At 32.3% G+C, this 17,704-nt stretch overlaps 1 protein-coding gene and 2 non-coding genes across 3 annotated transcripts; 1 reads left to right on the plus strand and 2 right to left on the minus strand.

Annotated features, from left to right (window-relative positions):
• Positions 1-2,834: 2,834 nt before the first annotated feature.
• On the plus strand, positions 2,835-4,151 carry LOC145029167 (membrane protein PM19L-like). Its single transcript, XM_078977770.1, has 4 exons — positions 2,835-3,169; positions 3,389-3,566; positions 3,680-3,728; positions 3,818-4,151. Exons 1-4 carry the CDS (start codon positions 3,034-3,036, stop codon positions 3,992-3,994), a joined length of 540 nt encoding a protein of 179 aa, XP_078833896.1. The 5' UTR covers positions 2,835-3,033; the 3' UTR covers positions 3,995-4,151.
• Positions 4,152-5,794: 1,643 nt separating this feature from the next.
• TRNAE-CUC (transfer RNA glutamic acid (anticodon CUC)) lies at positions 5,795-5,867 on the minus strand. Its single transcript has one exon. It is a non-coding gene; the product is annotated as a tRNA-Glu (tRNA).
• A 6,031-nt stretch (positions 5,868-11,898) lies between these two features.
• TRNAE-CUC (transfer RNA glutamic acid (anticodon CUC)) lies at positions 11,899-11,971 on the minus strand. The gene has a single exon. It is a non-coding gene; the product is annotated as a tRNA-Glu (tRNA).
• Between the last annotated feature and the right edge of the window lie 5,733 nt (positions 11,972-17,704).

Raw genomic sequence — 17,704 nt, forward strand, 5'->3', positions numbered from 1 at the left:
CCTATAGGAATTAAGGATTCCTTCATTCTAAAGGCTAATTAACTTCTTTGGTTCAATTGCTTCAATTGAATCCTTGATTCTGATTAAGAGGGTATGTTGTAGGCTTCCCCAACCTCCATACTACCTATGATGAATCTTGGCATATCATGCTTCATGATTGCTATAACCAATTTGGGATGGATGATAAGCTTTATATTGAATCCTAATGATAAACACACAAATGTTCATTATGTTGAATTACCTTGGTTAGCCAATTCTCTCCAAAATTTGAGGATCTCACCATCTTGCTTAATTGCAAGTTTTCTAGTTATTCAAGTCTTTTAGTTTTCAAGAAATCATAACAACCCCCTTTTAGTTCAATTGTAATTAGTTAGTGTATTTACACAAGTTCTATTGGATTTGCATTGTTGATTGAATACAACCATTTCCCTAAGGATTGATACCCATTTTTACCAATATATTACATTTTATTTGCAAACAAAGGGTGTAATTTGCTTGATGGACTTGACATCCCACCAAGTTTTGGCGCTGTTGCTGAGGAAATTGGTTATTATTATTTGATTGTTTATGCCTAGGTCATTGTCCAGGTTTGTAGGTTGGGATTGAGAAAATGAGACTTAAAATGGTTGTGTTTGAAATTATTGAGGTTGAAAAGTTTGTGCAGGGCCGGCCGAAGGGCAGGGAGAGTTGGGCTACTGCCCAAGGCATCAAGCTAATATGGGGCACAATGTATTTGTCATACTATCATAGTTATACGCTTTATTTTTGCCCAAACTTAAGATCCATACTCAAATTAAGTTCGTTTCTAGATTTTGAGGTTGATTGAGAAGGGCATTTTGAGCGGTAAAGAAAAAACACGACACACCTTAATTTATTAGGAACAAAATTCGAACACCAGCCACACCTAATTGGAGGAGTCGGGGAAAATGAAGAAGGCAAGGAGATGGGAGATATTTATAAAAAAATTATCATTTCTTATTTCAAATTTTCCATTCTCCTTCTCCCTAATCTATTTAATGCTTTACCCTACTGATCATCAATTTATCTAAACATCTGAATCGATTCAAGAAACTAAGTAGTGAGCACTGAGCTTTACTGGTTCGAGAACCAATGAAATTTTTTTGTGTCTTTTTGACTCGAGAACAGTCTTAAAACCTCATTTATTTTCAAAGTCTTAGAACTTGTGGTGGTCTTTCATCTTTTTTGCTCAAATGTCTAATTTGTCCTTTATTTTCAAAGTTGAAGTTCTTCAAATCTTTCTCATTGGACACCTGGTAGATAATTGACTATCTATTTTTCCATTTTATTTTGATTAAGTCTTTATAAATTACATCTTGTAATCTTGTTAGTTCCGATTATTTTTAGTACTTAATATTTACTATTGCTCAAACTTTTTTGATAGTTTCATTGATGTTGGAGCTGTTTTTTAGCATTACTGGTCTATTATATTTTTTTGGATTATTTTGTTAGTATCCACAAAATTATTTTTTAATATGTAGTTGATTCATTGTTCATTTGTTTGTCTTGTTAAGTTGTTATTTATTAATATTAAGTTTTTATGATCTCATTAGGATTAAAAGTGTTTGAGAGAGAAATTGAGTATCCGCAACTTTCAATTTTGATAGGGTACATGATGTTTTTTTATTCAAATAATGTACATGCACGTTTTAGTTGGAGTTTGTATACGTTAGTTTGGATAAATTATAAATATGAGATTTGAATAAATAAAAAAAAGTTATGCCGCAATATTGCATTATGCATTTATGGGTGTAATGTATATGTATGGTATTAAAATGGGGTATTATTAAGATTTTTCCGTCCTGGGTATGTAAAACCTTTTGATCGGTCCTAAGTTTGTGGTTGGAATTGTTGAGGTTGTGAAGCTTATGATTTGAACTTGTTGAAAAGCTTGAATTGTGGTTGAATTGTTGTGGTATTTGTTGTTGGTAATAGTTTGGTTGATGTGAAATGTTGGTAAATATATGTTGTTGTTGGATTGAGGATATTAATATTTGTATGTAGTTAAGATGTTGATCCAGATCATTTTGAGTGTTTGGGGTTGTTGGGATGTTTGGAGTGGATGTGGTATTTTGATTTGGATCTATAGTTTCAAGAAGAGATAAGAAACTATAAAGAGATTTAAGGTGTGAAATTGTTATAAAATTGTTGGTATTTGTAATGTAAGTGTTTATTTTAAATTTGAAAAGTAATTTTTTTATACATAAATGGAATTCAACTGACGCCAAGGGTGGTTTTTGTGGGTGTCACAGTGTAGCACTATAAACACCTATTTTTTCTGTCCGCAATGGAAGAATTTTCGAATTTTCAAAATTTTTACTTATTTTTCCTACATCAGCAACACCTACTATATGTGCATCGGCCCCTGACAGATGCATTTTTTACCGTTTGAGGTGGAAGAATTCGATTTGGCTGATGATCTTTGATTATAGTCGATCTGCATAACACTTACACCACTATAGGGCAGCGTTTACAGATGAACATCCCTGCCACATCGACCATTACACGTCAAAATGTGTGTCATACCCGACCGCCTAACAAAGCCTAAAATCAAGGGATATTGTCACCACTAATATCGCAACACCTATGAATGCAATTACCCTTCTTTTTGTTTGACAATTTAACTTTGGGTTCCTAGGAAATGTTTATGACATGGATTCCATCGATTATGCCTGAGTGACATGACTGGGACCCAATGCAAAAGAATAAAGTCTAGGGAATCGGGAAATCCCTTTTGGTGTTTTCTACATAATTCTAAATATTTCTAAAGAAGCGACCAAGTTGTAAGTTATGCTTTATGATTTGCAATTTCATGAGTACGTATAGACCATACCCTGTTCAACAAACATCTGTCTGGTGGAGTACTTATTAATCCACCACGTAGTTTAAGCTGTTTAGGTGTATCCCAAGCCTCTTTCCCTTTGACGTCAAACACACTCATATACTCTCTCTCTCTCTCTCTCTCTCTCTCTCTCTCTCCAACAAACATTGAATAGAAGATCAGGATATTGATCGATGGAAGTGGTGGGAAAGATTGGTAGAGGTATAATGGTGCCAATGTTGGCAGCCAATTTTGTAGTCTACATAATCGTCATCGGCCTTGCCGCATGGTCTCTCGACAAGTACATCGACGGCCAACAGAATCATCCTCGTAAATTAACTTGTAGCCTTAATTACATAAATTTGTTGTGTACGAACTATCATTTACTTGTAGACTATATGTGCTTCAAGTTATAACCTAGCAACGGATAATTTAATTGTTTAAGATGATCACATACTCTGTTTTTTTTTTCTTTACTCATAAAACTTCTCAATTTTTGTTCCCAATAGGTATATAAAGTATTATATCATGATGATTAATGTGATGTAGACTTAGGAGGGAACACATCGACAACATACATGTTAGAGTTTGGATTGCTTGGAGGTGCAACAGGAATGTGCTCGGTGGTTATCGGCTTCATGCATCACCGAGCATGGCGTAGTGCCAGTTTAGCAAGTGCTTCATCTTCCGCATTTATAGCTTGGGCTATTACTTCCATTGCTTTCGGGTACTTGAAATAAAACAATCATAATTTTCTTGTTCTATAGACTATAAACGTTGGCTTTTTTTTATTTATTTATTGTTTCATAAATGTATTAACGTGGGTTTTTTGGAACATAGTTTTGCTTGGAAGGAGATCAAAATTGGAGGACGAAGAGGAAAACGCTTGGTAATTAATACAACTTTCTCCAAACAATTCACTGTCTAAATAACATCTTTTTTTTCTTTATATATGCGATAATTAATTTCAAAATGCAGCAAACACTGGAATTGTTCATCACCATATCCACATTCAGTCAGATGTTATATCTCATGCTTCTGCATGCTGGATTATTTAACCCAAGATACGGACCTGATTATCTCAGCCACAGGGACGACACCGTCATCCGCCGTGCACCCGCCCAGTCCCAGCCCAGCACCTCCACTTTGGACTGATACAAGATTTCATATCATACACACTTAAACCACAAAACTTACTCATATTATGATGGAATATCACGTGTAATTTTGTGTTTTCAATGTCACTAGACTAGAATATATAATTGTTTATAACGAATTATAGCATGTTGAAAAAGCAAGAAATTTGTAGATCCCTGCAAATGGAGTTGAGAGTATTTGAAGGTTATTGTGGGTTGAAGATTTTTAAAACTAAAACAAAAAATATTTCAAAATCAAGTTCTAGACCCATATATTCTGAAAACCCTGAATGGTAATTTAGGGTCATCCAGATCATCGTCAAGTGGACAAAAAAATGTTGGATTATTTATTAAAAGATTTGATGACAAGAACATCAGAATATATAAGAAAATATTCAAAAAAAAAAATTCCTGGTCAGGTCAAATGGTTCATCACATACTATTACTGATTTTACTAATTACAGATCACATACTATTACTGATTTTACTAATTACAGATTTTTGTACAAAAATATTTTTATTTGAATTGGGTACAATAGCAAATAAAAACCAAAGTTTATTAGGAAAGGTGTGAGGCAATTAATCTAATTGGTTGTGATTACATACCAATACCAACTGTCATTCCTTATTCTCTCCAGTCCCAGGCACAAATACACAATTCCTGTTTTGGCTTGATCATTGGTGTGGATCGGACATTTTTAAAAACAAATTTCCACTTCTGTACGAGTTGGAATCTGTTAAAAAAATGTTATGTAACTGAAAGAGTTGCCAATGCAAGTTTCACATGGAGTTGGAAATCCTCACTCCGTGGTGAAGCTGTGCTATCAGAATTTATGGAGATTTGTTCGATACTCAATAATATTAGACTTACTCCAGTTTTCCTCGGATTGAAGTTCAACCTTAATTCGGATGGTATGTATACAGTCAACATGATGAGGAGGTGTATCGATGCCACTGGAATACCTCACAATGGTCTGATCATTGAATGGTCAAGGATCATCCCGCTCAAGGTCAAATGCTTTGTATGGCGTGCTTTGCAAGGAAAGATACATGTTACTGTGGAACTTATGAGAAGAGGTGTTACTATACATTCTGACTTATGTGTACTATGTGGTGACGAGCAAGAAACTGTGGATCATTTGATAGTAAAATACAAAGTGGTTGATGAGACTCGTGAGTGGATTTTCAAATGGTGTAATTTACCATTGAGATAATTTCTTAACATGGATGAATTTCTCAACTTTGGGGCTTCATGGGGTAATTACCCGAAGAAAAGGTTGACGATCACAATAATCTTCTATTGTTTGTTGTGACATATCTGGAATGTGAGGAATAACAAGGTGTTCAGTAGGGTGATTAGTTGTCCCACGATGATTGCAGATGATATTATTTCCCAATCCTTTTCGTGGTTTAAACATAGGAGTTCAAAATTATATAGTAGATGGGTTGATTGGAGTATCTCACCTTTTACTTTTTGTTAAAGTTATATGTTATCGTACTTGTACTTTGTCCATGTTTCTTAGCTACTTGCTGAGCATGTGACTTTTATATATAATATTTGCCATTTCCAAAAAAGAAGAGAATACAAATATTAATTGCTGAATTTAAAAGAAGTGGTTTGGAAAACGGGAGTTGCGAAAGACATAAAATGGGAAAACACGAGGAAATGCTACCTAAATATCAGCTTCTGAAAGCGAGGTTATGAGATTTAAAAAAAACAAACAAATAAATAAATTAGTCATTGAGGTAGTATTGATAAATAACTCACATAATTTGATTAAATAGCATAATCAATATCATCATATTTGAGTAAAAAGAATTCCGTTGCCGGGACTTGAACCCGGGTCTCTCGGGTGAGAGCCGAGTATCCTGACCAACTAGACTACAACGGATTTGTTTTTGCTAAATATTCTTAACTATTTCTACTAAGTATTACATTAGTAATAGGATTAGATGAATACTCGCTAGATTATATTGGAGTTCTTCATATCCTCTCATGTTATAACAATCATTATCTCAATTCTTGTTTCTGTTTTGAAGCCATTGCTTCTGATCAAATTCTACGCTACCCATAACTACAAGAAGATGAATCCCACAAAGTATTGCTTATATCTCAATTCAAGAGATCCAGCTTTGCCATGTAACCACACTCCACAAAGTATTCTTGAAAGGTAATTTTACTTTGCATATGATAACTACCATTTGGATTAGAATTAATTTATTGATTTCATCATCTAAGTAGACGAAATAACCTGCCATGGATACTGCTAGAGATGAATCATCTTGTGACCCTTAGCTCCATATCTTTCATAAAAATGGTCAATTTCTTTGTTGTTTGCAAACCCGTTCTAATTGAATCCATAAAAATGGTTAATTTCTTTTTCTAGAAAATTATATGCGATATTCGATTATGCTTCAAAGAATTTAAGATTTCATTTTAATCATCGGGAAGTTGTTGTGTTCATCGGTAACTTATGTACTTTTGTGAAATAGAGTCAACCAAGTGAAGTCCAAAATTTTGGTCATAACAAGGTCGTAGATCTGTTGCATTTTAATGTGTTGTATCAATCAAGGGGTCTCATAATACTAATTTTGTTTAAGCTTTTCAATGGGGACTAATGTCACACGAATTATGTTAATTAAAAGAAGAGGAAAGACAAATTACACTAATTGCATTAATCATTTTCGAAGATTTAAGAAAAAATTAGAGACTGAACCTAAATAGCCATGATTATGATTTTAGTAGGTGGTGAAAATCATGGTGGCCAAGAAAACCTCAAAAACGTCATTGTTTAAGAGATCTTTGCATGTAAACATGTGTGGAATTGTCGGTCATTGTGAAAAAATTAATCCAAAATTTCAAAACTAGATTTGAAAAAAATATATATCAGTTGAAAAGGTCGTTGATGGATTTGGTTGAAAGGGTTGATGAAAATGTGGTTGATAATATGGGTTTTGTTGAAATGATGGTTGTTGATGGGATTGTGGTTGTTGAAATGGGTTTCACGAAGGTCCTTGAAGTTCGGGGAACTCTTGAAACTCTGATCGTATTTGTGGAATCGTAAAATGTAGTTTGGGGGTGGTATGCTTGCGTTTTGGTTATTTAGGTTTTGTTCCATATTTTTGAGAAATGAAAAAGGTATTTGAGATGTAAGAGAAAGAATAGTGTATAAGAGGTGTGTGTAAAATGGTAAAAATCTGTTAGTATGAATAAATATAGTACTAAGTTAAAGAAAAAAAATCACAAATGGTAGTCCAACAATGAAAAATCATTCACACCCTGCGTTACAGCCCGTTACAAAGGCCACGCCACACCACAACAAGCAAACAGCCTGGGGTGGTGTTTTTGTGTGCCTAGTAGTTACACCCATACCATACAACCTAATAATTTATACCTCCAATTTAACATAATCAACCTAATAGTATGTTGCCTTGAGGTTATTCACTAAGAATATATGCTAGACGCTAGAGAATTATGAAACTGAGTGATAGGTTGTAAATTAAAATTTGTACAAGTAGCATCATAAAGTATGTGTAGAAACTATGGTGCATTGAGGTTATTCACTAAGCATACACGGTATACCGGGTGAAAAAAATCTTAAAAACTATCTTTCTTGTTCTTTAGGTAATGGATACGAACAATATTGATCTTGTAGTTACTGATGCCTCAAAAAACAGTAAGCGAAAATTATTTTGGATCATTAAACTTTGAGTAAATTATTGAAATCATCGCGATGGTTTAGTCAAAATTATATGTGGTCCTTAGCTTTTTTTTTCACTTGATCCATCTTTATGTTTTGGTTTTGTTGCCTCGGCAAATATGAAAAAACTATAATCCCTTACAGAGTCCTTTTGAACATATTGTTTTGTTATTATTTATAAATTAAAATAAAAAAATAAAATATGGCCCACCCTTCTCTCTCTCTCTCTCTCTCACACACACACACACACACACGTGCGCACAACAACCAGATCACCAACGATCATACTCACCATTTTTCCTCTTCTCTGGTGTCATTCAAAACCTCCTCGTCTCTTCATCTTTTTTGATTTTGCTCCACCTATGTTTCTTTCATTGATTGACTGTCATATCTACACTTACCACCAGATCATCGAGATCTTCACTCTTCCACCAGATTAGATTGCGATTCTACCTCCTTAAAACGCACCTTCCATTGTTACACACAGGGATCAGTGTTTATCTCGAACCTATCTTCGCACTCAGGGACGATTTCAGTTTGTGTCTGAAGACACCTTCACTATTTAATTTTAGTTCATGTTAAGGCTTATTTCTAGGTTTCGGGTTTTAGGTTACGTCTTAATTTTAGTTTCAAGTTAGGGCTTAATTACAGTTCCAGTTTAATTGTAGTGGTGGCTGCTAGAGACGATGATGATGAAGCTGAGATTAAGGGTGTCGCTAATAAGACACATCTTGGACACCCCATTGATCACTTTTTAAAAAATCAACCTATAATTAATTATTTATAATAAGCTTTTTCGGAAAACAATACAATTTCAACTAATAAAATTATTTCAAAATTAAATTAGGGTGTCTATATGGTAAAATGGAATGTCTTTTTAACCAACCCTGAGATTAATGGTATTAATTTTGAGAGAGAGAGAGAGAGAGAGAGAGAGTAGTATTAGAAGAGGAGCCACATGTCATGATTGGGGGTGAAGAGAAGGAATCGTAACCCTAAGCTGATACCATATAAGGATTAGCTTTAATAAACCTCAATGAGGTAATCGTGTGTGTGTTGTATATATATATATATATATATATATATATATATATATATATATATATATATATATATATATATATATAGTACAATGAATAACAAATACAAACTAAAATACAGGGATTATCTTATCTAAACTATACATCATAATATTTGAATATCACTTGAGCTTATCGCTAATAAGTAGACCGAATTATCGATTTTGACTCATAATAAAAATGAGAGATTTTCATTTATACTGTTATTAAACAACTAAATATGGTATTTGTCTAGTCTAATACCTAAATGTCATATTTACTTTTTATAAGCTTTTAAAATATAAGATTGACCAAATCTTTATTTAAATTTTTTATAACTTAAAATTATTATAATTATTAAACAATTAAATGGACAATACTAAAGTTACTTCTTTAACTTTGGGAAAGCTTTGAATAAGATCAAACTCACACAAAACTACCTTTACTACTTTCACTAGATTGATACCATTTAAAACATCTATTAGAGTTTCCATTCCGAGAACTTATTTTTGTTGACTTATGAACTTGATTTGAAATGGTTGTTTTGAAATAAGTACATTGATGATGTTTTTTTTAATAAACATAAGACTTCCGTTAACGTTTTCTGATTTAAAAAGTGTTTAAGATAAAAATTTGGATGAAAAATCACGATGTTACGCTTTGGAACTGAATTTATTTATTTATTATTATTTATAGATATTCCATACTTTTGGCGTATTGACACAACATGAAATATAGTGGTGGATCTAGTATTTAAATAAATTGGAGGTAAAGAAAACCTCAAATACAAAACTTTTTCGGATGGGGTCAAACGGGTATGACATATTATTTCTAATTACAAATTCTAGAAATGTACAAATTTTCTTTTATTTGAGTTGGGAACAATTTTCAAATAAAAACCAAAATTAGGGATGATTTCAGAAAAATTTCAAAAAATGAACTAAAATTGTAATTCTAAGTGAAGCTTATGGTCCATATTTATAATTGCCAAAATTTATTTTAATGTCTCTTTTGGCTTTGGCTGTAGCGAGAGGTGCATAAAAAACGTGTTCACCAACCGAACCGGTTCATCCCTTAACCGAAAACCGATTCAACCCTGAACCGGTCTATTGGTGAACCAAAACGTTCTAGAACTGAACCGCCGGTTTGCATCTATTCGTATTTTTCACCGTTGGGATCGGTTTGGAACCAGTTTACTCTAAACCGGTTTAGCGAACTTGTGTTGAACTAGTGTTGAACCGTTTATGCACAAACGACATATGATACACAAATATATACCTACTGTTTTAGTGGGTTTCTTTTTAATATGTCGATTTTTAAAAAGTGTAACCATTCTTACCAATTAACCATGCATATATTATCCATAATATCTCAAAAAACAAAACAAACATTGCAAAAAAAAAAAGCAATCCCGTCCTTTTTTTTTTTTTTTGACAGGTTTGAAGAATTGGTTTATGGTGAACCGGTTTGTACTAAACCGAACTGGTTTGTATAGGATCAAATTATTTTGGTGGTGAACCTGTTTGAAACTAAACCAGATTAAGGGTGAATGGTGTTGACTTTGTTGATTAGAACCGAACCGGTCCACTGAACTGAACCGGTTTGAAAAAAAAAAAAAAAAAAATCCTGGTTTGTGCACCTTTAGCTATAGCTGTGAAGTAACAATAAAGAAAGTGATTGTTTTTTCAAATAGCCCAATAGCTGCGACCCAAGTGAGTAGTGCGCCTAGTTAATTTAAAAAATATTGATCCAATTTAATGTATCACATCACATACAGTAGGGGTGTCAAACGGGTAAAAATTTTGGGTTTCGGGTAGAATGAGTATTTCCTTAAGAAAATAATACCCAATACCCGACCTATATTGTAATTCGGGTTTTCGGGTATTCGGGTTTGAGGTCGGGTCGGGTAAGTTTCGGGTATACCCGAAAGTTTATTAAGTGACAGTTTTTGATAATTTTTTTTACATGTTGGTTGGTTTAATAAAGAATTAATTAGGAAAATACTTCATACAATTAACAAATACATATATAATAACAATACAAATCATTATAATATGTTACGAAGGGTTTTGTTTTATTTGTAGTATGCGTACGCGACTGCATTGTATATTTGGTATTAGTTAAAAAACGAATTCGGATATTCGGGTATACCCGAAAATAAATATTCATATCTAAAACCCGACCTATATTATTATCGGGTTAACCTATTACCCGAATGTTCATACCCGTTACCTGTTCTACCCGACCCATTCTACCCGAATCCGGAACAGGTCGGGTGGGTAGAACGGGTTTCGTGTTTTTTCGACAGGCCTAACATACAGTAGTAGATCTAGTGTATAACAAGTGGGGTGTATGCTCCACTTAAATATTTGCTTCTATTCAAAATTTTAGCCAAAAAACAAGTTTTTGTTATGTAATTGAGTAATTGGCGTCCAGTTAAGTTTTCTTTGGCACCATTTTCACTGAAAAAAACCCAAGAAACACTAACAAAAGTTCATATTTTTCTATTAATTTTTGTTATATTTATCTGTTATTTATTTTGGCCCCTTGTTAGTTTTTGTACTGAGTCCGTCCGCCACTGGTCACATATACAAATTTACTGGCGTTCGGGGCTCTCTCTTCTATCTTGTCATTGGTTGGCCGTAAATGAACCTAATTTTTATAGTCTGTAACCCTAATTATTTGCATATCATACATTTGGGAATCAGTTTTTTGCTCATAATAATAAGTATAAATATCATTTCCACACGTGGCATGCCTACTGGCATAACATGTAACCCTCTTGTAGCTTCAATCCCTTCTCTAGCATATCATGCTTTGTAGTTGCAACCCAACATCGAATGCATTTATGTGCATAGGGTTCATACCACATCTTACTTGTCGTGATGTCATGTTTTTCAATAAACTCTAATTGTCTGAATATAGACATATATTTTATTTTGATGCTAAAAGAGAATACACAGATTATTTATTGAATTTAAAGGAAGAGTTTTGAAAATCGGGATTCGGGAGTTATGAAAGATTGGAGAAAATACGAAAGAAGACCACCGAAAAATCAGCATCTAAAAGTCAAGTTACGAGGAAAAAAAATTAAAAATAGTCGTAGTAATTTTGAGCTCAAAATCTATTGTTATTTTTTTATATATATATATATAAAAAGATTATTCCGTTGCCGGGACTTGAACCCGGGTCTCTCGGGTGAGAGCCGAGTATCCTGACCAACTAGACTACAACGGATTTGTTTATGTTAACAATTCTTAATTATTAATTCAATGTCTAACAACTTAGAGTTCGCTTGCTTCAAAATTGTCGCCTGAATTTCAGAATTTCCATGGAAATTGCGTATAATTTCTTTTGAAAGAAAGTACAGCGTTGTTTCATTTTCAGTCTCTTCATTCTTCAGTTAAGCCCATTTTTTTATTGTTTGTAGTTTTGGGCGTTTAACGATGTTATGCTCATGTAAACTTTCTTTAATTATCCCTGAAAAACTTTTCGTGATTTGAGTTGATAAAATGAAATTTTGACTTTACAATTGATTTGCAATTCTGATTTACCCTAACTCCAGCTATAGCTTTACCAGTAATCTAGTATGAAGATAGGATTCTCTTGTTCTTGAGCCTAGTGAACCTACTACGAACAACTCAACAACATTAGTTATAAGATTATATGAATACTCGGTAGGTTGACTGAAATCGATCTTATACCGGAGTTCTTCATATCCTCTCAAGTTCTAACAATCATTATCTCAATTCTGTTTCTGTTTTGAAGCTATGTGAGTACACTCCACTTTTCCGAAGATCATGGTAAATGTAACACATCAAATTTTTTAGGCCATGTCAAATTTTTTGAAGCTACATATGGATGAAGAAAATGGTTAAAATATAGGGAATGGTGGTGTGTTAGTTGAATGAGTTTTATTTTAGAAAAAAAAAGATAAGAAAATAAGAAAAAAGTTCCAACCAATAAAAACCCAGCATCCAAGATAGAAAAAGTTGTTTGATGTTATAAAAATAAATTATGAATGATTAATACTTTCAAAACCTATCACACATCAAAGATAGAGAAAGTTGAAGTTGTTTGATGTTATAAAAATAAATTATGAATGGTTATTAGGAAATTTAAAAAACAATACAATTCCTCTCATATTGTTGGTCGTGCAAAATATTTGTTGCAAACGAACTTTTTAAAAATAAAAGAGACTCGGTCGTGTAAAATAGTTGTTTTTTTGTTGCAAAAATCAGGTTTTAGGGTTGAGTAGACTGATTTTACCAGCTTTTAGTTATTCTAAGGGTCCGATTGAACTCGAGTTTTACAAATCGGTCGTTTTTTATTGGTTCAACTCGACCCGCTATGTCATATATAATGTTGACTCTTTGGTTTTTCCGTCTGCACTTAATTAGAAACCATGTGTAATTCTATTATAGATTTGTCACTGTTTTTAATAAAGATAGTTGCTATCTAATTTGAATAAATAATTAAATAATTACTCATTAGTCGATAATCTTGACCAAATTGGCGAGCCTTCATTGCTTTTTTGCTCCAAACATCATCTCAAAATAGAGGATATCTCCATGATAAATGGATGAAAAAACAGGGTTTCTCTAAGAAATACTTCCTGAATTTGGTTCGTTTTGGTATATACATTGACAATCACATAACTGACATATGCGTTTGATTAAAAGTTGCTATCATTGTATTCATGAGATCTGTTAATTGCAAAGAGTTCTAACATTGGTAAGAAGGAAAAAAAGTCAACATGCATTGCGCATTGGCGCCCTCGACTAGTTGGATCCAGAGGTATCTTGTAGATTTTGATCTTGATTTTCATTCTTTCAGTGAACTTGACTATGACATGATGATGATGTGTCCTTACTTTATCTTTTGATCTCGATTAAGTATTTGCACTTATAATCCAATAGAAGTATGTGTGAAACGTTGTTATGTTTATCATAAACATAACAGTTTATGCAAGATTTCATGATGGATTTGCATGTTTGCTCAAGAGCACGCATAAAGCAATTCTTGCTTCATTTCATCATGTGATGATCCTGGAATTGTGCACAAATAAGGCTAATGGATTTAATTGTATTTTTATTTTACTAAGCTTTTAAGAAATTTCATATTTCAAATATTTTTATCACTTTTGTAACGCTCTCATTCTAAAATATAAAAATTCAACTAAATAGATGAATATTGACATGTGGATTAAAAAACTTTTATTAAAATCTCAAAGTTTACTCTATTGAAAGCAAAATAATAAAATATATTCGGCTTTACAAATTAACGGGTGTCCATTTAACACCTTAATATATATATATATATATATATATATATATATATATATATATATATATATATACAAAAAATATTTTTAAAAAGATAGAAAAAAAGTTAGAAACTAATAACTATTTATTGTACCACCATGGGATTACTGTTCATGATAATATGAATGTGTTGCTACACATGATGGATGCTATAAGACCTATGGTTAATTACTAATTTCTAGGTTTTGATTTTTTACATACAAATTAAAATTTATATTTATATTGCTTCCACAAAGGACCAAACTCTCATGAACCGAAGAAAGAGAAAGAGAGTTACCTCCAAAAATCAAATTAGAGGAGTCGAAGTTCTGTAAGTGGAATGCGACTATGCAAACGAGTTTGAAGGGGTTTTGGAGAAGATGGATGCGATCGACAGAGATGTATTGCAGGCGACGACAGCAAGAAGGCAGTGCCCATTGACACCAAGATTTGTAATTTTTTTTAGGTTTTCAAAGTCACTTTTCCTAAATCTTCTATATTTCCCCGGAACTTATATCAAGTTTTAATGATTTATCTTGTCCGTTATATTTATAGAAAAGATTTGGTATTGTAACCGCCTCTTGAATCAATGTTCCTAAATCTTTTATAAGTTTTAACTTTTAAGAGCTAGAAATAGATTGTTATTGATAAATTTTAAATATTAAAATTTTGTATTTGTTTTTGTTTAGTGTCCAAAGGGTGTCCAATTTGTGATTCCCACAGGTATCCCCTCGTATTTACCATATGGCATGTATATAAAATTTCAAAATTAGGGGTGTCCAAGGACACCCTTAAGATACATGTAGGATCGCACCTGCTACTAACACGGGCATTATCTTATTTCAACACATTACTATCTTCCATCAATTATTTACCTTTCAAAACTATGTGTCTGACCTAGGTTTCTTCTCTTTATCCTTGCTAGTTGCTAGTCCCCATAATAGTCATGAACCTTGATATATGTTGTTTTATAAAAAGTCAGGTTTTTCACTTATGAGCTCATTCAAATCCATAATAAAAAATATATATTATTGCAATATGAAAATAAGGCATGAATTACACTTTAAGAAAACCAATTTCAATATCAATAAAAAAATAAGGCTAATTCAAATCTCTGACCTAGATATCTTCTCTTTACCTTTGCTAGTTGCTAGTCCCCATAAAAGTCATGAACCCTGATACACGTTTTATAAAAAGTCAGGCTTTTCACCGATGAGCTCATTCAAATCCATAATAAAAAAATATATTATTGCAATATGAAACTCTATGTCTGAAAGATAAGAATTCAACTAAATAGATGAATATCGACATGTGGATTAAAAAACTTTTACTAAAATCTCAAAGTTTTCTCTATTGAAAGCAAAATAATAAAATATATATTCAGCTTTACAAACCTACTAACACGGGCATTACCTTATTTCAACACATTACTATCTTCTATCAATTATTTACCTTTCAAAACTATGTGTCTGACCTAGGGATCTTCTCTTTACCCTTGCTAGTTGCTAGTCCCCATAAAAGTCATGAACTCTGATATACGTTTTATAAAAAATCAGGCTTTTCACCGATGAGCTCATTCAAATCCATAATCAATAGTTTCCATGTTCTAAATATATTGTCAGTACATCACAAACTCATGTTAATGGAAATAGCATTCATTTCAAGTAAAACATTTTATAAAATGATCGTATTAAACTTTTCAAGTAAAACATTTTATAAAATGATCGTATTAAACTTTCCACGTATGCTATTATTGAATAGAAATACAATATTAATATTTTGTCCCATATACTTTCCTTAAGTCGCTAAGTATGCCAAAATAATATCATTGATGTCAAATCTTATTAAGATGTATAACTCTCACAAAAATCATAATTTTGACGTGTACGTAGTTTGACAAAATAAAACATGCCACATTCCCCACCTCATACAAATGGCATATCTCTCATCTCCTGGATAGTTCCCAATGTGATTACTCGATATAAACGGTTAAATCTGCGTCTAGGCTTACCAACCGAATAAGCATAAGCTATAACATAAATAATAATATTTTCATAATAAGGCTTTAGTAACTGCTTCCTAACATGTTGCTCTAATATCAAAATGAAGACCGATCAAATAAACATAAATGGAGATCGATCAAATAAACATAAGTTATATAATAACGTACTATTAATCATTTTAAAAAAAAAAAAAAAAGAAGTTTGAAAGGATAAAAAAACAATGTGACTAAAAATTACATCAATGTGATTGTAAAAAATAAAAATGGTTTATCAACTCATAGTACGTATAGTAGGATTTGAAATCATAAATTATAAAGTATTAGTACCATAAAGAAAATACCTCAAAAAACTCTAGCTCCTTCCTTTATGATACTTTATTTTCCTGCACGTGTCTTGACGTTATAGAAATATTTGAGAAATGTTATGCTCTTGAGAGTATTTTTTATTTTGAAATGAAATGATATGAATTCCTTTAGCTTCTGTTTATTGTATAAGTGTCTTGCAATGAATATTTGTTCACTAAGCTTCACAACTTGTAAATTTATAAGAATTCGACACATGTATTTTTTGACTTTATCCTTGAAAATTTTGACACCTATGTACTACCTTAGTCATGCTTATAGATTTTTATCAATTATTAAATAAATTTTTATTAATTATTAAAGAAACAAATCATTAAAGGCTTACAAATCAAAACTAATATGCTTAGTCATGGCTTTTAAATAGGTCTATGTCACCATTATGTCATCTTTTGTTATCAAAGATTTAAATTTGTTCCTCAAAACCGATTCATTCTCACCCCTAAGGCCCCTCAGTGCACATGATACTGCACACCACAGTATGTGAGATGGAACTATGTTGTGCGGTAAACACTTCACTAACCCACCTTGCTCCACTGTGGTAAGTTGTCGTGCGTTATGGTTTCACTGCATTGTATGTGCATAAATATGTGTATTGCGGTGGGTGTCACCTAGTAGGGTGAAGGAAAAAATAAAGTGGCAATGCAAAAATATAGTATGTGTGGTAAGGTTGTTAAAAGCACGATCTTGATTATAATTACGAACCTAGATATGAAGTTCATACATATGTAAGTGGAAATGGATATTCTAAAACGATACATATGCTTTATTGTCAAAAGTCATTAAAGTTGATCATGAAGCTCATATAGTTTATGTATGGATGATTTGGTGTAAAGGGGTGTGGGAGAGGATGATTTTTACACGCTTATTCAAGAACTCAATTCCATCCGAATCATCATCAAGCGGACAAAAAAATGTTGGATATTAGAATATTCTATTAGGATTAAAGATGCAATAAAAACACGAAGAACTATCATATTCACTTGAATTATTATCTAGATGATGTGATTTATTATTTATAAATATAAGATGACAATAACATTTTTGTTAAGGGATAGCATTTTCATTTTGTAAATTGAACTATCATATCCACGTGAATCGAAACTCTTGTTTCCACTTGTTTGATAAGCATAGCTTCCTTGGAAGGAGATCGAAATTGGTTCAAGATCTACCTTTTTTTTCTAAACAATTCAATACCCAAATAACCTCTTTATTTTTAGGCAAACTTTGAGCTTCCAATAAGACCATTATATATATATTTCTTTATAATAGATTATACCATGTCGAAAATCCAAACATTCCAAC

The sequence above is a fragment of the Lactuca saligna genome, chromosome 2 (assembly GCF_052625555.1).
Source record: "Lactuca saligna cultivar CGN05327 chromosome 2, ASM5262555v1, whole genome shotgun sequence".
Lineage (NCBI taxonomy): Eukaryota > Viridiplantae > Streptophyta > Magnoliopsida > Asterales > Asteraceae > Lactuca > Lactuca saligna.